The sequence below is a fragment of the Natator depressus genome, chromosome 8 (genome assembly GCF_965152275.1).
Source record: "Natator depressus isolate rNatDep1 chromosome 8, rNatDep2.hap1, whole genome shotgun sequence".
Lineage (NCBI taxonomy): Eukaryota > Metazoa > Chordata > Testudines > Cheloniidae > Natator > Natator depressus.
In genome coordinates this window covers 20165902-20190581 of record NC_134241.1, presented here as the reverse complement: position 1 = coordinate 20190581, position 24680 = coordinate 20165902, and the positions used below count along the sequence as shown (strand labels likewise).

The 24680-nt window shown below is 44.6% G+C and overlaps 1 protein-coding gene across 1 annotated transcript; it reads right to left on the bottom strand.

Moving 5' to 3' along the window:
* Positions 1–992: 992 nt before the first annotated feature.
* STC2 (stanniocalcin 2) lies at positions 993–16065 on the bottom strand. Its single transcript, XM_074960555.1, has 4 exons — positions 15667–16065; positions 13118–13260; positions 9897–10108; positions 993–4565 (listed from the first exon to the last, which is right to left on the bottom strand). The coding sequence occupies exons 1-4, from the start codon at positions 15932–15934 to the stop codon at positions 4172–4174; spliced, it is 1017 nt and encodes a 338-aa protein (XP_074816656.1). The 5' UTR covers positions 15935–16065; the 3' UTR covers positions 993–4171.
* Between the last annotated feature and the right edge of the window lie 8615 nt (positions 16066–24680).

Genomic DNA, 24680 nt, shown 5'->3' with positions numbered 1-24680 from the left:
AAATGCTAATCTGCATCCATCCTGCAGGTCCATTGAGCTTCATCCAGCAGTTAATTCTGTTGAGCAAAAAGTGCCAGTGATGTCAAATTGTGGAATGGTTTTTTGATCTAAGTTACTGAGGACTAGGATAAAACCCAACAAGCCTCATGTACCCATTTGATTGCAGCTAGTCTTTGACCCCAAGGCTCCAGAGGTGAAAGATGAATCTGTGAGCACCAATGCGTCTCCGTACCTGCTTCTCACCCTTCAAGATGAACAGTTTAAAAACATAACTAAGACTGAGCAGGACTCTTTTATCTATATAGTGGTATCACATGTACCTAATTAGCACAACCCTGGAGCCCTTAGGCAAAACTGCCACTGAAATCAATGGGAGCTTAGTTTAAGGACTCCAGAATCAGGCCCTTTATATAATACAATGATGGAGTCAAGATCTGCTGTTTGGCTTTCTCTACTGCAAAAGAGTAAACAAAGAGCAGCTCCTGGCCCCATTCTGACAGTGTAAAGGGGCCAGAAAACTGGCTTAAAGAGCCAGCTGAAGAGTCCCTCCCTTCATAGGGAACCCCCAGGCTGCATACCGCTGTTACAGTCATGTCTACTGCTCCTGCTCCCCCGACATAAAGATGTGTTCAGGGAGTAGGAGGGAGGTGGCTGGAGCAAATGGCCCTAGGGCACCCTTCGAGCTGGTGCAAACTAGAACATCCCTGAGGCTGTTCTAACTTGCTCCAGGGTCAAATTAGCCCTCAGGATTGGGGGAAAGGGCTAGCAGGAAATCACTTCCCTCTCCCTTGCTCAGGTAAGTCGAGTGCAGCTCAGGCATACCTGAGGGTCTAGCCCACAGAATGTATCTATATTATTTAAAAGCCCAGCTTCAAAGTGGCTTCTTATCTCTTACCAACATAGCTAGAACTGCGTTTAAAAAATAAAAGTAGGAATCCCAGCAAGACTTATTCAAAACATTTATTAGTGTTTCAGGAAAAATAATAGCAGTGTGAAAAGATACAGAGCTTTACCTAAATCCATATGCAAGGTTTACAAGCTTATTCAGCTGTAAATTCTACATGAGATAGAACTAGTATGTTTTTCTCCCAGAGAACTGGAATTTAAGGACAGTTTTTTAATTATTATGTTTCAGAACTTCATTTTTAAAGGTAGGACAGTGTTTTTGTGGGGTGATGGGTTACTCATATATTTTCCAGTAGGCATTTTACTTTTCCCAGTTTCTCTTATGGGTGGTTTTTTTCCAGATGCAAAGCTTAAGAGAAACATCCAGACCTTGTTTTTTAAGCTAAATCTCCTTCGCAAGCAGCAGGTTTGGGAGGACTGGTGATCAAAGTATCATAGGGTCTCTAAGGGGACAGTAGATTTCTTTTAAAATTGATTTTACAAAGAATTAAGGCTATGTAGATGTCTTGATAACATACTCTCAGGAAAACACACCCTACTTATTAGACATGAAAGAAGGTTTAACAATAAATAAATGATTTTTGCTGTCAATAACATTATGGAACTGTATAAAATTATATTTACGTTGCTTTAAACAACAACAAAAACATACTAGTGGCATGAATATATACAACACAGGTCATGACATACATTTAAATTACCATAGCCAGCAGTGTTTGGTTTTTAAATGGAGACACTATAATAAATAGAAATGTTAAATATTTACAATAATAGCATATGTGGAATCAGTAGATGAACACAGAAAATCTTCACACACAGAGGAAAAAAATGTTATGCCATATACAAAATCCCCTGCCCCCTTGAAACAATAAAGAAATTTTCATTGAATTAACAAGATGGAGGAATATATACTTTTCCCCATGCAGAATGAATGAATAAAAGTAAATTGTATGTATGCTGAGGTGATATGTTGACTAAGACATTCAAGAGTGTATATATATCGCTATATGTTTGGTTCTCATAGATGAATCAGACCTTTAATGAGAGAGAGAGAGAGACCTTAATGGAGTTAGGCAAGAATATTAACTTGATAGCAAGTCCTTTTTGCTGTCATGGTTCAGTTCTCTTTTTGGTTTCAGCTTGTCCTTTACTATGCCTATGCGTCATCATGGGGTAGTGGGATGCTCCTGAGGAGGTCACAGTGAGGGAGACCAAAAACTTTCCTATTGCATCACCAGCAGCAAGACACTTTGTTTTGGGATAGGGAGGGTGTCCTTCAAAGCAAACCATTGGAAGTGGTGTATGTGCATGGACATTAGCTAGGGAACTACAGTCCCTCTGAGTTGCACCCTCTGTGTGTATGAGCCACGGGCCACCATTGCCATGATTGGATCGATCATCTTGTCCACATACTGGAAGGAACTTGCCCACTCCTCAAGGGCTCTTGGCTTGATCCTAGATTCCCTGAGGTCAGATGAGAGTTTTGTCAGAGACTTCAATGGGAGTAGGATCGGGGTCTTTTTTGATCAAGAGGTTGATGGCTGCATAACGGTGTAACTCTTCAGGTTAATGGTTGTTCTTTGCTCCCTCCCAACCAAGGAGATTTACCCACATGTCTTCTATTAAGAGTAATGCCCAAGATTCTGCTAAGGGATATATGCACAAATCTCCCACTGAAGATACTGGGAGCCGCATACACATATCCAGAAGCAGAATTTGACTCGGTGGGAGTTATGGCTAAATCCCCTGTGTTGCTAATCACCTCCACTCCCACCAAGTGACAAAGACGTAGGTCAGTTCCCTGTGCTAGTTCAGTCTGTACCAAACTGCCTTCCCACCACTGGTGATTTGACTCCAGGCCTCCTGAAGCAAAAGGCCAGTGCTCAGATCCTTGGTGTGATACTGTCTTGCAAGAAAGATCATCCTTCCCCAACAGAGGTTACTAAAGTTCCCACTCCTGTCTGCCTTTAGATACGATAACCAATGTTTTAAGAATAACATCCTAGGATACGTAATTGCAGCAGTGCAACTTGAGGGTCACATTTGCATATGGGGATAAGAAAGGATGCACCCTAGCATCTCACCCTAACTTTATATCACTCAGGAAGATTAAGCTCTCCAAACCCATCTTATCACTCTGCATTCCACTCTCACTCTGTAGGGTTTGGAGGTCACTACCCAGTGTGCTAGTTTATAATAAAAAAAAAAAAAGAAAAAAAGAAAAAAGTTAACCATCTCTCACTATCCCATAGTCATTTTTGGCACTTTGATAAACCATGACCTGTGGCCAGATTTAGAACACTGAGTCTCTAGAGCCCTGCAAACTCCATAATGCTGCTTCCAAAGACAATAAAAGGGACAGATCTTCAACAGGCCTCCAAAATACTCCCTAAGCCCACAAAGCTTAAGGACACATCAACTGTTTGTGCCTAAGCCCAACATTTTGGGTTGCCCACAGGTGGGGAGAATGCTGCAGAAAATGCTCCTCTGTGAGCACAACCGCAGGTTCTGAAAGAGGACATGCCTGGGGACTTTGGAGGTCTGTGGAAAATGTGTTCATTCTGATGCTAAGCAGGTCACAAAACTGGCTACTTAGGCCACTGACATTTTTGAGTAACTGGATAAATAAAGTAAAGTTAAGCAGTGGTTAAAATACATACAAGGGGGCATTTAAGTCGGGTACTGTCACCAAGACAGGAACAATGGCTCAGGACTTAAGAGAAAATGACATAGCTCAAAACAGCAATCTCCCCGTGCAATAAACTGGACATTTATTTACTTAGAGTGTCACAGCAGCCCACTCTGAACTCTTACATTCACAGCCCTGGGCAGAGAAGATCCCTTTGGGATTCTGCCATCTGCTTGGAGACTGTCCCCTAAGCATAGCGGAGCTGTGACTGGCCAAAATAAAATCTGGCTGAGCCCTCCCCACATCCCTTTCCCCAACCAAAAGACAATCAAATTGAAAACAATATCCACTTGTTCTGTTGTTTTTAAAAGCGGGGGGGAAGGGGGAAGGATTTAAACATTTTGTCTCACCCATTGGTTATGTAAGTGTCAAATTCTCTGGAGACAATCAATAACCCAGAACCACTGCTCTCCTCTACTAATCTATACACTATCACTGAAGTCCACATATCCCACAATGCCCTGTGCTTGACATCACCCCTCTGAATGGTAAAGGTTTTGGAATGTCCATAGCTAAGAAGATGGACTCAATGGAGGAAGTTTTGGTGGAGGGGGAGGGTTGAGTCGGTGCCTCCTTTCACCTTCGGATGTCAGAGAAATCGGACAGTTCTTCTGCCCGCTCAATGATCCCGTGTGCCCCTTTGGGGCTGTAAGCTCCAGCTTTAACCCGGGGGTGAGTGTTCAAGTGAGCCCTGCCACTTCTCTCTCCTTTGGCAGCTCGTGAGCTCTCCCTGTGGTCAGACTCTGGGTGGACTAGTATGTCCCCACGGCTGGTAGAGGCTTTGGTGGCTTCACCTGTCTTCCTCTCAGGACCCAGTGTGGAGTCGCTGTGCACGACTGAGGTGCAGAAGCTCAGGATGGAGCAGAGGCTTCCCCAGTTCTGTTCACACTGGGTCTGGATGCTTCTGGTGATAGCCTTTTTCACTTCGTCCCCGCACGTGAGGAGGATGTTCACCAGGTCGACATATGGCCTGGAAGTAAATCAAACAGCAGAAGGGGAAGTTAAAAGAGAATCATGTCGCAAGATGCAAGTAGGTTACACATCAGCAAGTGGGTGTGACGTCACTGTGCCTCATTCTCCTCTTGCTTACTCCAGAGCATTTGCATGGGGCTGACTGTGTTTGCCAGCTAGTGGCCAGATGCTATAGAAGACTTAAATGCAGTACAGCCGTTCCCTCACCTGGCAGCCACGCTTTATATCCTACATGTTACTACAACTGAGACTTGAGTCCTTTGGCAGCATCTCCACCAAGTGAACAATAATGTCCCCCCACACAGACCTGGAAGCTGCATTAGGTATGGCTGCTACAGAGACATGGCTAGTTGGGTTAAGACAGGCAACAGATGCAGAATGTTGAATTGTCTACCGGATAGAACAAGGGGGTAGGAGTCAGGAGACCCAGGCTGCTGCATGTTTGGAGTCAATAGTGCTAATGTATTTAAGCACAAAAAAGTGGATGATTACCTGGTGTCTAATCAGTCAGTTGCATGATTGGGAACAGCTCACCCATTTGAGGAGTCAAGATGAACTTTGTACCCACTCCCTGTTCTCCCTCCTATTCCCCCCCCAGAACCCGAGTTGATATGGGCTGGAGAGTTGTGTTGATTTGAGGGGTGATGCTTTTGGCTGCCACAAGCACAAAGATTTATTTTTAAGTTGAAAATAAATAACATACATGTAGCAGAGGCAGAACTGTCACCAGCTGTCCCAGAGATGGACTGCCTCCAGTCCTGCATTTACTCAGGCTGTGTCTACACTACAGCTACACTGCGGTAGCGCTTCTGGTGAAGACACTCTATGCCGACAGGAGAGAGCTCTCCCATTGGCTTAATAACTCCTGCCTCTGGGAGAAGCTGTAGCTGTGTTGGCGGGAGAAGCTCTCCCACCAACGTAGCGCGGTCCACAATGTAAGTTATACCTAAGTAATTTGGAGTGTAGGCATAGCCTTAGGCTAATTGTGAAATTGTGATTTCAGAGCAGTTCGAGCCAGAAAACACCAATTACATGACTGAATCCAAACCCTGTCAGGGTAGGATATTGCTTCCTGATACTTCTCTAACAGATATTAAATCAGTCCTACACCTGGCCTCTACACACTTCATTCAATTCTACAAATTACTGTCATATGGGAGCCCATATGGGACTCAGCCTTTACTTCTGGGGACCGTAGGAGAGCAAAAGCTGGGACTGAAAACAGAATCTTCGGCTCTCTAGAATAGATGGGATGTGGGGGGCTGAAAAAGGGGGGCTCCTAACTGACCTAGTGGCGATTTATCAGAGCATCACCCTGCTTATGTTTTCAGGGATGGAAGGGGCAAGGTCTCTGGACCCTCTTCAGGGCTGGCAGCGGCAAGGAAATATCCTACAAGGAAAAAGATTAATGAAATTTCTATGTATACACCTGAGCCTCCAAGGGTGAGGAGATAATGTGAGTTTCACCACCAAAAGTCACCGAAATTAGATGGAGAAAGCAATTAGGTCCCATCTCACCCTAGCCAGAACCGATTATTCCCCACAGTGTATTTTTTAGCGATTTGTCCTCTTTATTTAGCTGTCCATGGCAGCTAATAACTCATAGTGAAGCCTCCTGGACACGCCATTCACATAAAAAGGAAATATGCAAACTTGCCCTGAGCTAAGGAGATGTTTTTAATATCATTAGATACTACAGTGGTGAGCACGGTATAAATACCTAGATAGTGTTTTCTCCAAAGCCCTGTCAGCACATCTGCCACTTACCTAATGCTCTGTGACTATGCATGTTTCATTGCGGTCATCCTTCAGTCTCCTTCCCCCCATCTCCCTCTTAGTCGTCAGCTGAGATAAGGGACCTTAAAAATTAGCCAATTCCCTTCCCACGTGGCCCATCAAGTTCCTAAAATATGTTGCTGATTACAAAAAATTGACTTGCAAGGTCATGCCATTTAATTGTAACACTAGTAGTTACTCATATTATTGTACATAACAGTAACCAAATCTAACACCTCAGGGCATAAACCAATCACCTGCCTAGGTCAGGGAGGAATTTCCCCACCCACATGAACAGCATTGTGCAACAGGCTAGGGGTTTCTCTGGGATTTATCACTTTCATTTGCCTTCATCTGAAGCTTCAAGTTTCTGACTCTGCTGGAAGCGGGATCAATAGACCACTGATTTAATTCTAGGTAGCTAGGAGACCTGAAGTCCATCTTGAAAGAACAGTTTGTTACCATTTTGAGTTGTCTTATCCAGACTTATCTGCTTCCATTTCTTTGCTAACGGGATCACTAAGGATCTAAACTGTCTATCTTCACCCCCACCCAACTGAGGCAGATGGCAAGAAGATTGCCACTCTACGGCAAGTGACTCAAAGCCTTTGGGTTAGCCTGAGAACACAGGCAGAATACTGATCATACTTGGCACCCATCCGTCAACTGGGAAAACTACAGACTGACTATTTTTAATTTGAGTCACATCCTGTGGTGTTGCATTCACATCACACAACATGGCCAGTGAATAGATGACGCCCAGCTTACTTAGCAAAGTGTCAGGGAGGGCAAGTAGAACACTTGTAGGAGCACACTGGTAAGGCAGTATCACCAAAAGATGCCAACAGAGCAGACAACAGTTCAGCTGTTAGCAGGCAGGCTGGGAGAGCCCAGAAGGGCGACACAGTTAAAAGTCTCTAGTCAAAGGAACCACCTGAATTACAACTTTAGCATCCTCAAGGGTCCCAATTCAGCCTTAGTGTAAGCAGTGGCAGCTCCATTGATTTCAGTGGTGTGCCCAGCCCACTTACACCAGGGTTGAATCTGGCACATGGAGCGGTGCTGATGTCGTCTTCGGTGGAGACCAGTTGTACATAGTGCTGGGTGCCAGATGAGCCCTGTACCTGAAGCTATCCACTTGAAACAGGCAAAATAGACAGGTAGGGATGAGGAGAGCTAGCAAACCAGGACAGTAGAGTGGATGAAAGTACCAATATTTTACTCTGTTGTTAAATTGAATGTCTGGGGATGCAACTTCTTTGAAGGAGGGAGTTTAAGGAATAAAGAATCCATCTTTGGATTCTTGACTGGGGTGGTGGTGTTGGGATTTTTTTAGTTATTTGGAACGCAACAGGTCCCGGAAGTGCAACTGTTCTGACCATTTTCACCATTGTAATAAAAAAAATAGATCCAAACCTCCATTCCCCCAACCTTCTCCCCAAGAGGTGCCCTTACTGCCCACAAGGTGCTGTTTAGCTTACACATGAAGAGAAAATGGTGAAAATAATATGGCAAAAGACTGCTCATTTTGGAATAGTACAGGAGGAGGTGGTGAGAATGAGCGTCAATAATGTTTCCTGGTCTAAAGTTTTGTCTTTATCTGAAACAGGAATTGTGAAGGGACAGGACACGGTCTTTAATATGCCTGTCAAATGAGCCAGTGAGAATTTTACTGATTACTCACAGCTCTAAATGAGCTTTGCTGACCCAGCCAGAGGTGTACCCAAAAACTGAGGCCACTTTTGAGAATTCTGGCCTTACCCACTGTGTAAAGTGGGGAACATTGATTCACCTTGGCAAAGCACTCTGGTCTTATAGCACTTTTCATCTATGGAGCTAAAAAGTTTTACTTGTAGACAAGTATCCGCCAATTTACAGCCTGTTAATGCAGCTCCTGAAATGCCGGTGCTGGGGTACAATGTGATGCACTGCTTGCCCTCACTGTCCCAGAAGAAGCCCGTCATGCTGGTGCCTCCACAGCGCTCTCATTCCCTACCACCATGAAGATAGAGACCAGAAATGGCAATGCAAAAACGACAGCGAGGACACCAGCCATGCTGTTGATCCTAGCTTCAGGAAGGTCCATGTCCATGGAAGGAACGTTGCTTTCAGTGGGCTGGGTTTACTTTGTTAAACTGTAATTAATGATGGAGTAAATTTGTGTCACAGCTCCACTCTCCCTAAGCGTAACCTGGAGTTTAAGGGTGGGATTTTTATCAGAACCTAAAGGAATTAGGCTGGGATTTTAAGAGTGCAACACTAACACTTACTTTGAAAGTTGAACTGGTCATTTCATTGCTCTGTGCCTCAGTTTCCCCACCTGTAAAATGGGAATAATGATACTGACCTCTTGGTAAAGCACTTGGGGATCTTCTGATGAAAAGTGCTATAGAACAGCTGGGTGTTATCATCTGTCGTTGTCTATGGGTTTGGAGGGTTTGGTTATTCGATAGGGAATGAGAAATCATTGGGGTATGGTATGAAGATGGCCAGTGATAATTTTTCTGCCAGCCTGTGGCTGAGCGTCCCTGTTTCTGGGTGTAATTTCCACCTGCGGAAAAGTATTCTCTCATTTTTGCACCAGCAAATGAAGGGTGGGCACAAACCACAGTAGTCTGTGTCTGATTTGTTCCTGCAATTTAGTAGTTTAGATGTGTTATTACTAAGACTTATCCCAGCTATTCATTGCAGGTGTAAACTGTACTCCCAAAAGAGGGGAACTACTGAAAATCTAGACTCTGATGTTCCATTTTATATGCATTTGTGTGCTTAGACATTTCCTTGGCAAGCATATGGGGTGATGTGAATAGGAGTATGGGAGCTTTTCTTCATGAAGGTCTAGTCAGTTTCTCTGACTAACAGCAACAACAAGATGCTTTAGGGATATGAATACTTGGAATTTCATAAAGCAAATCAGAAATGGACTGCAATTAATCTTCATGCAAGATTCTGTTGTTTGGATGAGGGGAGAGTATGACATCTGTCATTTCAGTAACAGCTGCAGATACCTGGGGACAATCTATTTATTTATAAAATAGAACTGTGGCATCAAACTATTATTACCTAGTGTAAATACCATCTTGACCACTTCACTTATGTTTTCCCTCTTTCTTCGGACAGTTTTCTCTTTTAGAATACAAGATCTTTGGGGCAGGAACTGAGCCTTCTTTTTTTTTGGAAAGTGCTTGGCACATTGTGGGTACTTCTGGAAACAAATAATAATGTCATAACTAAAAAAATCGATCTAACTTCAACACATTTGTTTCCCTCCCATGGTCATGTCTGTGTAAGATAATACTCATCACTTTTGTAAAATGTCAACTAGTCTTTGCAGCACCTCTACGAAAAAAGAGTTATCCCCATTTGACAGATGGGAAACTGAGGCAGAATAGTTAAGTGACTTGCTCAAGGACACAATTAGATGGGATGGAACTCAGGATTTCCTGTCTCCTGGGAGAATGAATAAACAACCCAATAGATGACATGTATTTTTAGGTGAAATTCTTCCCTCACCCTCACTACAATACTAGGCTCCTTGCACACTCATACTTACTCATGTTGCAGCAGGTCTTTGAAGTGAATCATATCCACAATGACTTGGACATTCTCCTTGGCGGCAGAGCAGAGGTCGTGTTTCAGGTAGCACTCCCGCTGTAACTGGAACACCATGTCTTTAATGGCAGGGCACTTGCGACTGATGCAGCTGAATTTGTGTCTCAGGGCGTGAGCCTTACACTTCAGAGCATCTTTAATGAAGGATTTTCCCTGAGAAGATAAGAAACGGAGTAGTTCTGTATTTGCGTCTGTTAAGCACATCAGGTGATTTATGCTCAACTAGCCACTCCTCCACATGACAGTGTCAAGGGTTATTAGACTGCTAAGGCTATTTGTTAATGTCTCCCCCGTTTTATTTCTTTGCTCCTAAAGGCCATGCCAGGTTGTCCCATTCTAGAAAGGCTGGATGCTGTTCCTAGGCTGGTTGTGTCTGGTTTTCTCCATGGTTTCTCCATGGTTATGTGATGCTTTCATTGCCTCCTCTCAGCACTGAGTGCCCTGCCTCTACCACAACCCCTGTCCTTGTTGGTCTAGGAGAGAAAGAAGAGGGTTCATTTCTAAACAACAGAGAGCCCAACTTAATGGACTAAATTCATTCCTGGTCTGTCACCATGGACTACATTGGGCTTACATCACTGATGAGAGTGACCGAATGTGTTTTGAGTCTCCAGGACCACAAAGGGGATATTTACAGTCAGTCATACCAAAACTACCTTTCCTTATCAGTTTGCAAAGTTCACATAGCTCTTATAGAAGCACGCCCTGTCCCCTTAAGGAAACCACTGGCTTCAGTGTTTCCTGTTTCCCTCTCCCATCCTCACAACAAAAGAGTCCCCAAATCAATGCTACCAGCCCACTCTCATAAGCCACCCACGATAACATCTCAATGTTTGTGTCTGCTGGAGGGAAGACATTTCAATCTGAAGCCTTCACAAGCAAATATATATGTATTAAAGACAATAAAGGCTATTTAGGCGATGTCCCTAATCATCTTCCATGCTCTCCTCATATTGCTTTACAGAGGAATATTCAAGGCATGCCCATCCCCCATCACTATCCTTTCCTCTTTCCACCATTAGATATTATTGCCAGTCCTACTGGTATGTATGTCACAATTCTCTTGGCAACTATGCTCAGCTTTTCTTCTCCATGTTGAGTGACAGCTGGGTGGTAGCAATCCTGTGTTGCCCCATTTTTTATTAGCCTCAGGTTATCCTAGCTGATGGGTGATCAATGGGGCAATTTTTGTTCTCACTGATTCCAGATTTACACCTGTGTAACTCTACTGAGATCAATTGTTACACCAGATTCACACAAATCTGAGAGCAAGACACACATGCTCCCCACTGATCGAAGTACTGTGTCAAACATCACCGCCGTCCATTCCAAGTGCCAGGTGCACTTCTTTGACCTTGCATTCACAACAAATACAGATAACACAGTAGACTTTAACTAACTACTGTACAGACAGAAGAAATAATGTTTTTTTTTTAAAAAAACAGTCTCACATTTTTGCCATTGGAGAAAAAAAGGGGGGTAAGGAAAAGAGAGAATCACATGTGACAAACGGTAGTCATGTCAGATAGGACTCTGGAACTTGTGGTGACAAGGCCAGTAAAAGAAACTGAAGAGAAGAGATTAAAGTCAATGGGAATTACGCATGTGTATTTTAGAGGACAGTTTGTTCCCATGGATCCCAGTGTCTTTGCATTGCAGTAGAAACAATCTGGATGTAAAATAGCCCCTGTTCTCTTTAAAGATATGAACATGTCCAATGGAGCAATTATTTGCTGGCTTTTATGCAATAATTTCATATATGTGTTTGGTTTTCCCATGGTTTTACTTCCATAAACTTTTTGCTTGTGGATAATATATAATGTATAAAATAAAATAATCTCTAATTATCATTCTCTGGCAGCTGCCTGGAAATTAAGGCTTAGATTTTCAAAGATGCCCAGAGGATCTGGACACACAGTTCCCATCAATTTTAATGGACATCCAGATTCTTTATGTATCTTTGCAAATCTCAGCCTAAAATCTCCAGCACAGGGCAATTTGTTTTTCTGCTAGGTCTGGTCCCATGGCCCAACTAAATAGAACAGCTGGATCTGCAAGACAGTTCTGCTTTCTACTATGCTGTATAAAGTGCCATTAGCCTACAGCTGGGTGACATCAGTAAAGTTATGCTGTAAACTGCACGCGTCAAGCCAAATGCCGCTGGCCCGTCGTAATGTTCTCTTCTCTCCACACTGAAATGGGAGAGTAGGTTTACGAGACATAATAACAGGATGCTTCAGTGATGCCTAAATTGTCTGGGGAGAAAATGAAGGAGACAAACTTAATACCGCATACTGCCTAAAGAATGTATTTTATTGTCAGTGTTTGAGCCAAAGGACTATTTGAATACAGCAGCTTTTGGAGATGCCTGTGCTAGTTGTGTGTAGTTCTTGAAAATAATTTAACAAGCTCACATTGGATAAAATTTTCAGACATGGCTAAGTGACTTGAAAATGGGACTTAGGCTCCTAAGTCACTTAGATGGTTTGGAAAAGTGTATCCATCAACCCGCTTGAATTAATTTGATCAGATTTGCATAGGGAATGCTAAAGTGTGATTCTTCCGTTGAGATATAGAGATATTTTTATCATTATATATGCATATGTCACTTAAGCAATAAAATGATACATACACAATACTGACTGTGCCTCGAAGAATTTACAATATTTCAGCATATTGGCAGAATGCCCATCTGTGTCAATAGGATCAATCCTACAGTCCTTAATGAATGCAGCATGAGTTTTGTCTGAGTGAGGACTGCAGGATCCATTCATGGCATCATCACCATTCCATTTTTGTTATCACAGGCCCACTAGGAAAAAATTCTTAGGTGGAGGTACAGTTTGGTAGGAAACAGAATGTCTGTAGCATAAGACAACTTAAACATAATGCATATGTTATTCTGTTCTTGGGGCTTGATACAGCACCATTGAAGTCAATGGAAGTTTTTCCATTGAATTAAATGGGAGCAGAAAGAATCAAGCCCTTGGTTGAATGCATCCAATTCTCAATAAAGGAAATGGGAGTTGGGCATGTGGAAGAGCAGATCTGGTCCTTAATTAAAGACTTATTTTAAAGATGTATTTTAAAAAAATCATTAAATTAAATATAGCACCTTCTAAACATATACTTCTGGGCATTTCACCCTTTTTTTTGGGTTACCTGGGCATCAAATTTTCCAGCGTTGTGTAGGAAAGTCATGCAGATCTCATGTAAGCCTCGGATCTCACAAGAGTTGTTTTCAAAGCATTCAAACACTCCACATCCCACATCGCCAGCATTAACCAGGCAGTGCTGGATTTCAGCTAAAATGACCATTGATTATGGTTAATTTGTACAAATATTCATAGATGGGGGGGAGAAGAGTTATTTTGCTATGATCATCAGTTCAAAAGAAAAAGCACATGAGACAACACTTCCTGTACTCACCGCATACCCACTTTTTGCAGAAATTAGGCCAACATTTTTATGCATTTTGTTATGAATATGAGATCCAAAAAGTAAATGCCAAATTCACTCCACTTACATCGTAGCCATAGTCACTTGAAAATATCTAATATTGTTTCATTCTTTCAGAGCATATGATGGGCCAGATCTACAATTCCTACTCTCGCAAAGTCCCTCCTTAACTTAAATGGGAATTTTGCCTGAGTGAGAACTACAGGATCAGGCTAGAATTTGTTTTGTCTAGTACTCTGAACTAGTGTCTGGTGATTATCACACCACTATTTTCTGACCATTGGGGGCCACAATCCTGCTGTCTTTGAAGTCAATGGCAAAACTCCCACTAATTTTCAATGGGGGACAGAGCCCCTTGTTGCATGAGCCTATTCAAAAATTCAGATTATTTGAATGCAACAGTCAAATAGAACTTTCAGCCACATGCATAGTGAATCTGTTATTTTTTCCTTCTAAACTTTATACAATATTGAAGCAAATAATATTGCTTCAGACATTGGACAGACACCTTCAAATAAAAATCTTAACAAGGCAGCTCCTTGCCCATCCTTAAAAAAATGTTGCCAAAAGGAAGGTGGTTGGTGAGAAGCTTAAGGATAAAGTCAAATAGGGGCAGCTTTTAGAGTAGAACTGAGGATGCTAAGAATTTGTTGTACTCATTTACGAGTGGCACCTTTAATTAAAGCTCACTTTTGGGATGTAGCCCTCTCTAAACCACAGCATGCTTTTAAAACATCTGCAGCCTTCCCCCTTGACATGTTGCCATCTGAAATCCCTCACAGCAACTTTCGTTTTAATTTTAATTCACTTAGGACGAAGAGGAGATAAAACTGTTGATGTAAAGTGCTGAGTTAGGAGACAATGTAATGTCTCTTAATAGATCACAAAAAGAAAATTAATATGTGCAAATACCGTGTAATAACGACACAGACAATGTCTTTGGAGTTTGTGTTCAGGTAAAAAGAAAGACTGTGAGATGCGGAGGGGGAGCGAAAAGACGGGGGAGGGCAGGAAAAGCCACATGGGGCTTTGCAGTTACAAAACCCAGGGGAGCTGGAAATCAGTTAATCAGTGTGACCCGGCATTCTGTTATTCCCATGTGGAAAGCTGCGCATAGAGAGGCACACAAAACGAAAAGGGGTCTCTTTGTCAAGCGTTGTATAACTGCATCTTGGGTTTTTTTGGGTCTGGAAGCCCAGCTGTAGTGCTTCTGTTGGCATTTGGATGCAGACGGTTCTCGGATCACATGTCCTGGCTCCCAGTTTGCTGAGAATTGCACAGAGCCGTGATTCACATGTGGCAGTCCCTAATGGGCATTCGTGCATTCCGGCTCGTGTGTGTGTTTAAACAAGGCTTGCAGCATTGAGACAGTTAAAAAAAAAAAAAAGTAAGAGAGAAAGAGAAAAGTGTACAGCTTCTTCGCGCTCTTTCCATGCTTGGGAAAAGATCCAATAGAGTGCACGCCTCGGTTCTTTCTACTAGGCAGATAATACACTAGGAGGGATGAGAAGAGAAACCCCATGGCCAATTGCATCATTACTTGGTTCTCTGCGCAAGAGAAGCAGGCAGCAGCTCTAGTAATTTTCAGTCACGTTCCCCCCCCCCTCCATGTTTTAACTGTGTACTTAGCATAGAGAAACCCTCTCTTTCAGAGTAAATCTAAACCTCTGCTCAAACAGCATCTCCTGGATTAGAAATCGCCTGCGTCTGACCTGCTGGAGTTTCTTGTTTGCCTACAGAATGACTGGCTTATTTACAATTAAAGGACTGAACTGGACTGACTTGCAACGTGCAAGGACGGCCATGGCACTTTCCTGGTTCGGTGCCACAAGTAACTATAGTCTTAAACAAAAATCGCGTCTTCACCATTTATGATCACGTGGAATAACTTTCCAGTTGCCGCTAAATTGATATCTGTAAGGATTTCATCATTGTTTAACAGAGATTAAATGCAGCGAGCTCCGTGTCTCTGCGATTCAAAGGACAGCACGTGCTTGGCTAGCTCGCGCTTTAAAGGTAATTAGGAGTGAACACTTATTTCCTCCTGATTTATGTTTGACAGTCACACGCAAAAAAATAAATGTCATTGTGCACGTCTAGTTATCCACTACTCTGCAAATACAACAGAACGACACCTCCATTTCACTACAACTACTTCCTTATTGAACAATATGTAACATGCAGTTTGTTTGCATTTGAGTTTAATTAGACCTGCCTCTTCAAGCATTCCCCCCACTTTTTAGATCACATACCTGTATTTTGCAAAGACAGCCGCCCTTTTTGTTGAGGGGCTCTCTCTTGGGGACCTTCCGGCGGATTGGTGACTTCTGTGCCCAAAACTGGATCAAAGCTTGCAAATACCAACGCCAAGGTCACTAATTTACTTAACAGCTCTGCACACATGGTCCTGGTTGCAACCCCACACTGGAGACCTTGGTGGGTTTCCCACCTCTGTTTCTTTTCAAAGGGTGTATAAATGGAGGCTACTGCTCTTCTTGTCATCTGCTCGCTGGATAGCATGTGATCAGGGCTGGTGCAAGTGCTGAAAGTGGCCAGAAAGGGAAAGGATGGTGCCTCAAATATCCCTGGAAGCTCTGGTGTCACTTGAATGAAGGAGTCGAGCAGGTGTTGTCCACCAGCCCGACCAATTGGAGCCCTGTCCCCCTGTGACAACACGCATAGTGGGCGGTGCTCGTTCTAAACTACTACACGCCGCGGAACAAAATGTGAGGAAACTTGCATCAGCAGGTTGCAAACTGCACAATAATGATCATGAGCAACCAGGAGCATTTAAACCCAGGAACAGACTGCAGTTAAAATCTAGCTTCTCGGAAGGAACATCTCAGCCATTGCAGGTTATGAAGCAACACCAGGAGACGGAGAAAAGAGGGGATTCTGGGGTCCAGTACGTCCCCCTCATATCTATTCTTTCCTTTTGTAAAAAGCACGTTGCTTGACAAGGGATCTGGAGGAGAGTGTACACCTTGTAATGATTATTAGAATTTGGGGGGAGCCAGCCAGGAAGAGGGGGCAGGGGGTTTCCACGTGAGACGCTGGAATGGGGGTACATCAAATGACAAAACTCTCCCCTCCCCCTCTGCCCCGCTCCTTCCTTAAAGCTTGACTCCCTGCACGGGTGTAGCTCCCGTAGCTGTGCACTGCAGACCTTAGCTTGACCGCTGGCTGAGACGGGCAGGGAGCGCAGCTCGGGAGGATTCCTAGTGCCTAGGGGTGGGTGCTGGGGGGTGGAGTGCAAACAAATCTGGATGTTTGTAATCTTCCCATGTGTTGCTTTGTAAAAAGGAGAAGGAAGCCCCAGCGATCCTCTAGTCACTGGAAGGAGCTGATCACCCGCACAGCTTCTGGGCTGGGAACAAGAATGCAGCTTTAATCTACTTCAAACACACGTTGCCACCTTTCCAAATCTGCCCACCACCACCATGCTTATCTTTGCCTTTCTCACTTTGCATTTCTTGGCTGGCTTTTTTGAATCATCACTTTGAATGGCTTGTCTGCAATGGGGTGGAACACGGCCCCCAGCCCGCCCCCCTCGCTCGCCCCGTGAAATCTCTTGGATCTCCAGTGTCTTTTCTTACTGCGCGACTGAATAGAGACGCTTCAGTTGCGAGAGCTGATTGAAAACATTCAGAGCGTGCACTGGGTAGCGATGAAACACGTTTTCTTAGGCGCTCCCCCCTCCTCCTCGTTGGTATTTTATTTTGCATCATCGCAGAGGTTTATTGGGCCAAATTCATCCCTGGGGTACACTCATTGGAGTGGCATGAACTCGGCTTCTTATGCATTGATCTCTTCAGCCGGGCCCGATCCCGCACTCCTTGCGCACCCCCAACGCCCTCCGAGACTGGGGTGCACAAGAGCGGCCCCTAGGGAGAGTGGAGCAGCCTTTCAAACGTCCTTCTTGCGCAGCCCGCAGCAACAAGTCTCTCAGCCTGGCTTCTTCTTGTCTGGGTGGCTGGGGGAAGCCTCCAGCAGGTGATGAGGAGAAAGGGGGCGCGGGGCTCTACCTCCTCCTCCCCAGCTGCGGTAATGCACGTCAGATGTTTCATCAGACAGCGCAGGCCACGTGCAGCTCTTCTCTCTAGCACTCCGAGAGGCGCCCGGGAGAGCCCCTGCCTGCTGCTGCCATGTGGCTGGGGGAGGAGGCGCTGGCACCGCTGGGCCGGCCTGCTTCTGCTACCCTAGGGCTGGAGGAGCGGCGGCGGGGGTGCACAGTGAGGGATTTCTCCAGCTGCTGCAGCGATCCGTTTCCCCACAGCTGTCCAAATACACTTCAGGAAATCCACTCACACCTCCTAAAGTGAGGGTCTCCCTGGAAGGTCATGACACCAAACTTTGGCTCCCTCGTTAAGGCTAAGACCCCCTACAAAATGAAGTCAACTTTATCTAATTCGACTCCGAGCTGCTGAATTAGTTAAGGCGATTATGCGTGGTTATACCATGCTCATTGTCTCGATGGAGTGCGTCCTCACTAGCAGTGCCTGCATCGATGCACAAAGCAGTGCATCGTGTGTAGCTATCCCAAAGTGCAACTTGCCGCCCTGTGTTTTGGGAAGTTTGTGCAATGCCTCATGGGCATTTTTCCCTCTAAGCTGTGTGCGTGTGTGTGCGCACACAGATCCGAATCCCCGCGCACATGGTGAAACACCACGCGCACAAAAATTTGGAGAGAAGCACAAAAATTTGCCCCGAAGAAATTTTTTGTGCACACGGCCTGTCAAAAATTAGAGGGAACATTGCTCATGGGACCAAAACATTGTTGCAGGGGAGAATGGGAACATTGCGTCGGCATCCCATGATGCACTTTGCCCCCTCCCTCATATCAACGGCAAACAACCGAATGGTTTTTACGCCTTAAAGCCGCCGCACGTACGCCATAACCGCAGAAGCATGGAGCCTGCTCAGTTGTGCACTTTTGCTGTGAGCATCTCAAACACCTCGCTCCTTCCTCAGCAGTATTTCCAGAGCTGAAGTAGGGTCCGCTGCGCGGAACATAGCGATGTCCTGCAAGCAGCCCTGCTGCAAGCCATTGAAAAAAACAATTCACAGTTGCTGCTGGCAGTCACAGGGCAGCTGCACTCTGCTGAGCGCCGTTTCTGGTCCTGTGAAACAAGCACTGACTGGTGGGACGGCATCATTTTGCAGGTATGGGATGACGAGCAGTGGCTGAAGAACTTTTGAATGTGGAAGGCCACCTTCCAGGAACGTTGTGCAGAGCTTTCCCCTGCCCTGCAGTTCAGCAACACAAAAAGGAGAGCTGCTCTGACAGTGGAGAAGTGAGTGGCAATTGCTGTTTGGAAGCTTGCAACGCCAGACAGTTACCGGTCAGTGGGGAATCAATTTGGAATAGGTAAATCAACCATGGGAGCTGCTGTGCTCCAACTGTGCAGGCAGGGCCGTCCCTACCCATACGCAAAGTATGCAGCTGCGTACGGCACCAGGAAATGGTGTACGGCACCAGGAAATTTGGGGCACCACATTTCCTGGTGCCCTGTGCAGCTGCGTGCTGCTCCAGCCCCTGCCCTGCCTCTTCCCCATGGCCCCGCCCTAGCCCCACCTCTTCCCACCCCTCCTCTGCCCCTGCCCCACCCCCACTCCACCCCTTCCCGAAAGCCCCCGCCCCTTCCCCACCTCTTCCCGACTCCATTCCCCTGAGGACTGCAGCAGGGCCGGGCCTGCACGCACTGGCGGTGGGAAGTGCAGCGACCCAGCCCCAGCCGCGCAGCTGGTGAGTGCTGGGGGGCGGTTCTCCCCTATCCCCCAAGCCAGCCCTGCTCCCCGCGTGGAGGCCTACCCCCGCCGATGGGGGGTATGTAGGGCCCCAGAATAGCTAGGGATGGCCCTGTGTGCAGGGCTATTAATCGACTTCTGCTACGAAGGGTAGTGAGTCTGGGAAATGTGCTGGACATAGTGGATGGTTTTGGCGTGATGGGGTTCCCTAATTGCGGCGGGGCAATAGATGGCATGCATATCCCTATTTTGGCACCAGACCACCTTGCCAAAGAGTACATAAACCGAAAGGCATACTTTTCAATGGTGTTGCAAGCGCTGGTGGATCACAGGGGCTTTTCCCCGACATCAACATAGGATGGTCTGGAAAGGTTCATGACACGCGCATCTTTAAGAACTCAGGTCTGTTCAAAAGCTGCAATCTGGGACTTTCTTTCTTGACCACAAAATGAACATTGAGGACGTTAAGATGTCTATAGTTATCCTGGGAGACCCAGCCTAGCCCTTGCTCCCATGGCTCATGAAGCCATACACCGGCCGTCTGGACAGCAGTAAGGAACGGTTCAACTGGAAGTGCACAATGGTGGCTGAATGTGCCTTTGGTCATTTAAAAGGGCGCTTGAGAAGTTTACTAACAAAGTTGGACCTTAATGAAGAGAACATCCCCATGGTTGTAGCTGCCTGCTGTGTGCTCCATAATATCTGTGAAAAAAAGGGGGAAAGTTTTCCGCAGGGGTGGGCAGTTGAGACAGATCGCATGGCAGCCATTTTTTAGCAGCCACACACCAGGGCAATAAGAAGAGCACAGCAAGGGGTGCTGTGTAGCCGGGAGGCTTTGAAAAGCTGTTTCAGTAACGAGTCACAGTAATGTGAGCTGCTAGTCTGCATTGTGCTTTCCCAAACCTTCACCTGGCTTGTATCACTGACCCTGTAAAGCCAACCCTCCGCCCAAGCCCACTGCTTCTACTCAATAAAGAATATTTATTTCTCAAATCCGTTTATTTTATTTAACAAACATAAGTAAAGAGGGAGAACAGAAAATAAAGATAACCTTGGGGAAAAGGGGTTGTAAAGTTGGAATGGGAGAAACATTTTCAGCTGTGTAACATAACACCACATTCCGACCATCAAAGGTCTGTGAATGGGCACCTTCTGTTCCTTGTACCCTCCCCCTGAGTTAAGTGAAAGGGGTAATGGACTTTTTGCCCACGCCTCATGGAACGTGTGCGGGAGGGTGATTCTGTGCCAGGCGATGCTGGCTGGCTATCCACCAGGGTCTGGTCTGCAGAGGGACTCTACCCTCCTGCTTCTGTTCCTGCAGTTCAACCAGATGCCTCAACATGTCTGCTTTGTCCCTCATAATCCAAAGCATCTCATCCTGCGCCACACGCTCTTGCTCATTTGAAGCTTTCCTGCTCTCCATGTCCATGTCTAACTTCTTGGAAAGTGAAATCCTCTGTGCTCTCAGCTCTGTGTCAGCTATCCCGGAGGTGTTCATTATCTCGGTGAACGTGTCCTCCTATGTTCTCTTTCTTCTCCTTCTAATCAGCAAAAGTCTGCTTTCAGGTGTTGATGACAGGCCGAAGGACACATTTCCAGCTGTCAGTCATGGGAAAAAATAAAGGAGCCACTGTACATGAATAAAATGTTTCCATAGCAAGGCCATTTTCTTAAAAAAAAATACCCTTATTACACTAGGTGCAAGCAATAACATAATCAGAATCTGTAACTGTTCACTGTGCCATTTTGCTGCTCCAGCCATGGTGAGTAGTCCCCCCCGGGTCATGGGTGACCACACTTTTAATAAAAAAAACGAGGAGTACTTGTGGCACCTTAGTGACTAACAAATTTATTTGGGCATAAGCTTTCGTGGGCTAAAATCCACTTCATCAGATGGATGCAGTGGAAAATACAGTAGGAAGATATATATACACACACAGAGAACATGAAAAAATGGGTGTTGCCACGCCAACTGTAATGAGACCAATTAATTAAGGTGGGCTATTATCAGCAGGAGAAAAAAAACCTTTTGTAGTGATAATCAGGACGGCCCATTTCAAACAGTTGACAAGAAGGTGTGAGTAACAGTAGAGGGAAAAAATTTAGCAAGGGGAAATAGTTTTACTTTGTGTAATGACCCATCTACTCCCAGTCTTTATTCAAGCCTAAGTTAATGGTGTCCAGTTTGCAAATTAATTCCAATTCTGTAGTTTCTCGTTGGAGTCTGTTTTTGAAGTTCTTTTGTTGGAGAATTGCAACTTTTAGGTCTGAAATTGAGTGACCAGGGAGGCTGAAGTGTTCTCCGACTGGTTTTTGAATGTTATAATTCTTGATGTCTGATTTGTGTCCATTTATTCTTTAGTTGGCAAAGGGCTTTGTTGGAAGGATAGGTTCCTGGGTTAGTGTTTTTGTTGTGTGGTGTGTGGTTGCTGGTGAGTATTTGCTTCAGTTGAGGGATGAAGGTGACAGCTTAAACCTAAACTTAAACCTCTCCAGCGCATCATCAAGGATCTACAACCTATCCTGAAGGACAATCCCTCAGTCTCACAGATCTTGGGAGACAGGCCAGTCCTTGCTTACAGACAGCCCCCCAACCTGAAGCAAATACTCACCAGCAACCACACATCACACAACAAAAACACTAACCCAGGAACCTGTCCTTGCAACAAAGCCCGTTGCCAACTGTGTTAACATATCTATTCAAGGGACACCATCATAGGGCCTAGTCACATCAGCCACACTATCAGAGGCTCATTCACCTGCACATCTACCAATGTGATATATGACATCATGTGCCAGCAATGCCCCTCTGCCATGTACATTGGCCAAACCAGACAATATGCAAAAAAATAAATTAATTTTGGAATTAATTTGCAAACTGGACACCATTAAATTAGGCTTGAATAGAGATTGGGAGTGGATGGGTCATTACACAAAGTAAAAAGTATTTCCCCATGCTAATTTTTTCCCCTCTACTGTTACTCACACCTTCTTGTCAACTGTTTGAAATGGGCTATTCTGATTATCACCTCAAAAGTTTTTATTTCTCCTGCTGATAATAGCCCACCTTAATTAATCGGTCTCATTACAGTTGGTATGGCAACACCCATTTTTTCCATGTTCTCTATGTATATATATCTTCCTACTGTATTTTCCATTGCATGCATCCGATGAAGTGGATTTTAGCCCAAGAAAGCTTATGCCCAAATAAATTTGTTAGTCTCCAAGGTGCCACAAGTACTCCTTGGGTTTTTTTTTTGCTGATACAGACTAAGACGGCTACCACTCTGAAACCTCGAACTTTTAATGAAGTTTATGGCAGGCTCATGTCAGGAGCAGAGGTAACTAGTCGAAAAATGGCCCCTCCCCATAGCACTGCAGGAAGCTGTTTACGAACGGGGCGGGCACGGCGGGGGGGAACCTTTTCACTCCCAATTTGCGGAATCTCTCATGTGGGGCCCCACACACCTATAAGCCACTTTAAACTACTTACTGACCCATGCTGAGCACAGTAAAGGCACATTAGTGGCCGCGTGGTTTGGTGATCCGGAATGTGTGGGGGTGGGGTGTGTCTACTTGCCCCCCTTTTTTTTTTGGTAAGAGCACTTTTAATGAGAACTTCCCCCATTTCCCCTAGGCGACCCTATGTGATATTAATCTCCTTAGGGTAACAGAGGTGGAAAGGAAGGAGATACTGCAAGCGTCTGGGTATGGACCCAGTCCTTATGCTGCTATGCTGTGTACCGCAATGATGCCAGCAGAATTAATTCAGGAATTGCGTGGGAAAGTGTCCTACCATGGTGGAAGAAATAAGACTGCCCTACCCCAATAGTTATATGTGGTGTAATCCTGTGGCTTTAGTATGAAGGTGCCTTATTGGGGTATAACTTATTCCCCTTCCCCTACAGCTGTAAGCACCTTTATATGGATAGAGTTAAAGCAGTACAAAATTTGTGTGTAGACGAGCCCTTAGAAAGTTCGAAACAAATTGGCCAAGCTGTTGTGGAGTTACAGGGTACTAGGGACAGTTAAGGGTCCTAGAGAGACAAGGGGTGTGTGTGTGTGGGAGGTAATATCTTTTATTGGACCAACCTCTCAGGAAAAGCTCTGTGTACCTAGAAAACTTCTCTCTCTCCACCAGAAGTTGGTCCAGTAAAAGATATTACCTCAACCACCTTGTCTCTCGAATATCCTGGGACCGACTTCGCTACAACAACACCGTGTATATTTAAGTTTCTGACAGTTGCAAAAATAATCTTTATTTTTTTGGCCACTCCTAACTCATATGCCACTTGATTTTGGGAATTCAAACCTCTTTATGTACTGCAGTTAGCCTACCTAAAAACCAGTCCATAGGCTACTTCGGAACAGTATTAATCTTAAAACAAAATCCAGCAGTTTATTACAAACTGATTGGTACATGTGAATAGCTAAGGCCCCGATTCTGCAACTTGTTCTGCAGGGGCAGGCCTCTGAACCTCTCTGGAGCCCCATTGATTTTGTCAGATTGCAGTATTCAGGTGTAAGGTGAGCTTCAATCCTGAAAATGCTTATGCATTTGGGAAGTGCCTTTGAACTCACTGAATTCTATAGGCTTACTCACGTGTAAAGTTGTTCATGGGTGTAAGTGTTTGCAGAATCAGGGTCTGGGTTTACATTAGCAGCTTTGTGAAGGTATGGATCTGTACCAGCAACTATGAAGTGAGTTATTGTCAGCAAGGGTCTGATGAATGATCCTGCAGATACTTACGCATGTGAGTAAAGTTAACCTGCATAAGTGTTCACAGGATTGGCTCCCAGTCTCCAGAGAACTAGCATGTGGGAAAGGATCTGAAGAAGTCTGGTTATGTATCAGAGAGCTGGTTCTTACAGGTATCTGGATATGCATAAGTAGATTTTGCATCAGTATGTCAGATGTTCATGTTTAATTTCTCAAGTGATCTTTGCTTTTACAATTTTTCCTACTGTGACGCCCCCCCCCCCAACATAAAAGTTGCTATTAATGCATTGTGCTGTTTCAGTGATTTCCTTAATATCAACAATATTATGACTTTTAAAGGTTAATTGTTTAAAATCTAAAGCAAAATACAAATGTGAGTTATTTTGTTGCATCAGAGTTGATTATATTGTTTATGAACTAATGTTCAGCTCTAGGCAATCCCTATTTAATTATTTTTTAGAAAAATGTTTACCATTTTTCCATTCTCTCCTTCCAGTAGGGTTGGCTGGAGTGATGGATTTTGTGGGCGTTAAAAGGTATGTCCCTACTTTTTTCAGTACACATTTCTCATTGTAACTCTTGTCTTTTCAAGAAAGGGGGTAATTGACATGGTCCCAGGCAATATTTCATTAAGAAAATTTAAAAAAATCTGTGGTTGTATTTTAAAGATGAATAGTATCACAGAAATGCACTTTCTGATACACAAAGCAACTTTGGGATATTTTGGGTAGCATAACAGTCACCCTCCGGTAGTATAACTGGATGCCAGTTCAAGTGCCAGGTAATTTTACAGAATAA

Excerpts from the sequence above, each read along its gene's own strand:
- STC2 (XM_074960555.1), bottom strand. The coding sequence starts at position 15,934 with ATGCTATCCAGCGAGCAGATGACAAGAAGAGCAGTAGCCTCCATTTAT. Across the intron at positions 10,109-13,117 it reads CTGGAAAATTTGATGCCCAG|GGAAAATCCTTCATTAAAGA; the intron begins GTAACCCAAAAA and ends TTATCTTCTCAG. Across the intron at positions 4,566-9,896 it reads AAAGACCTGCTGCAACATGA|GCCATATGTCGACCTGGTGA; the intron begins GTAAGTATGAGT and ends ATTTACTTCCAG.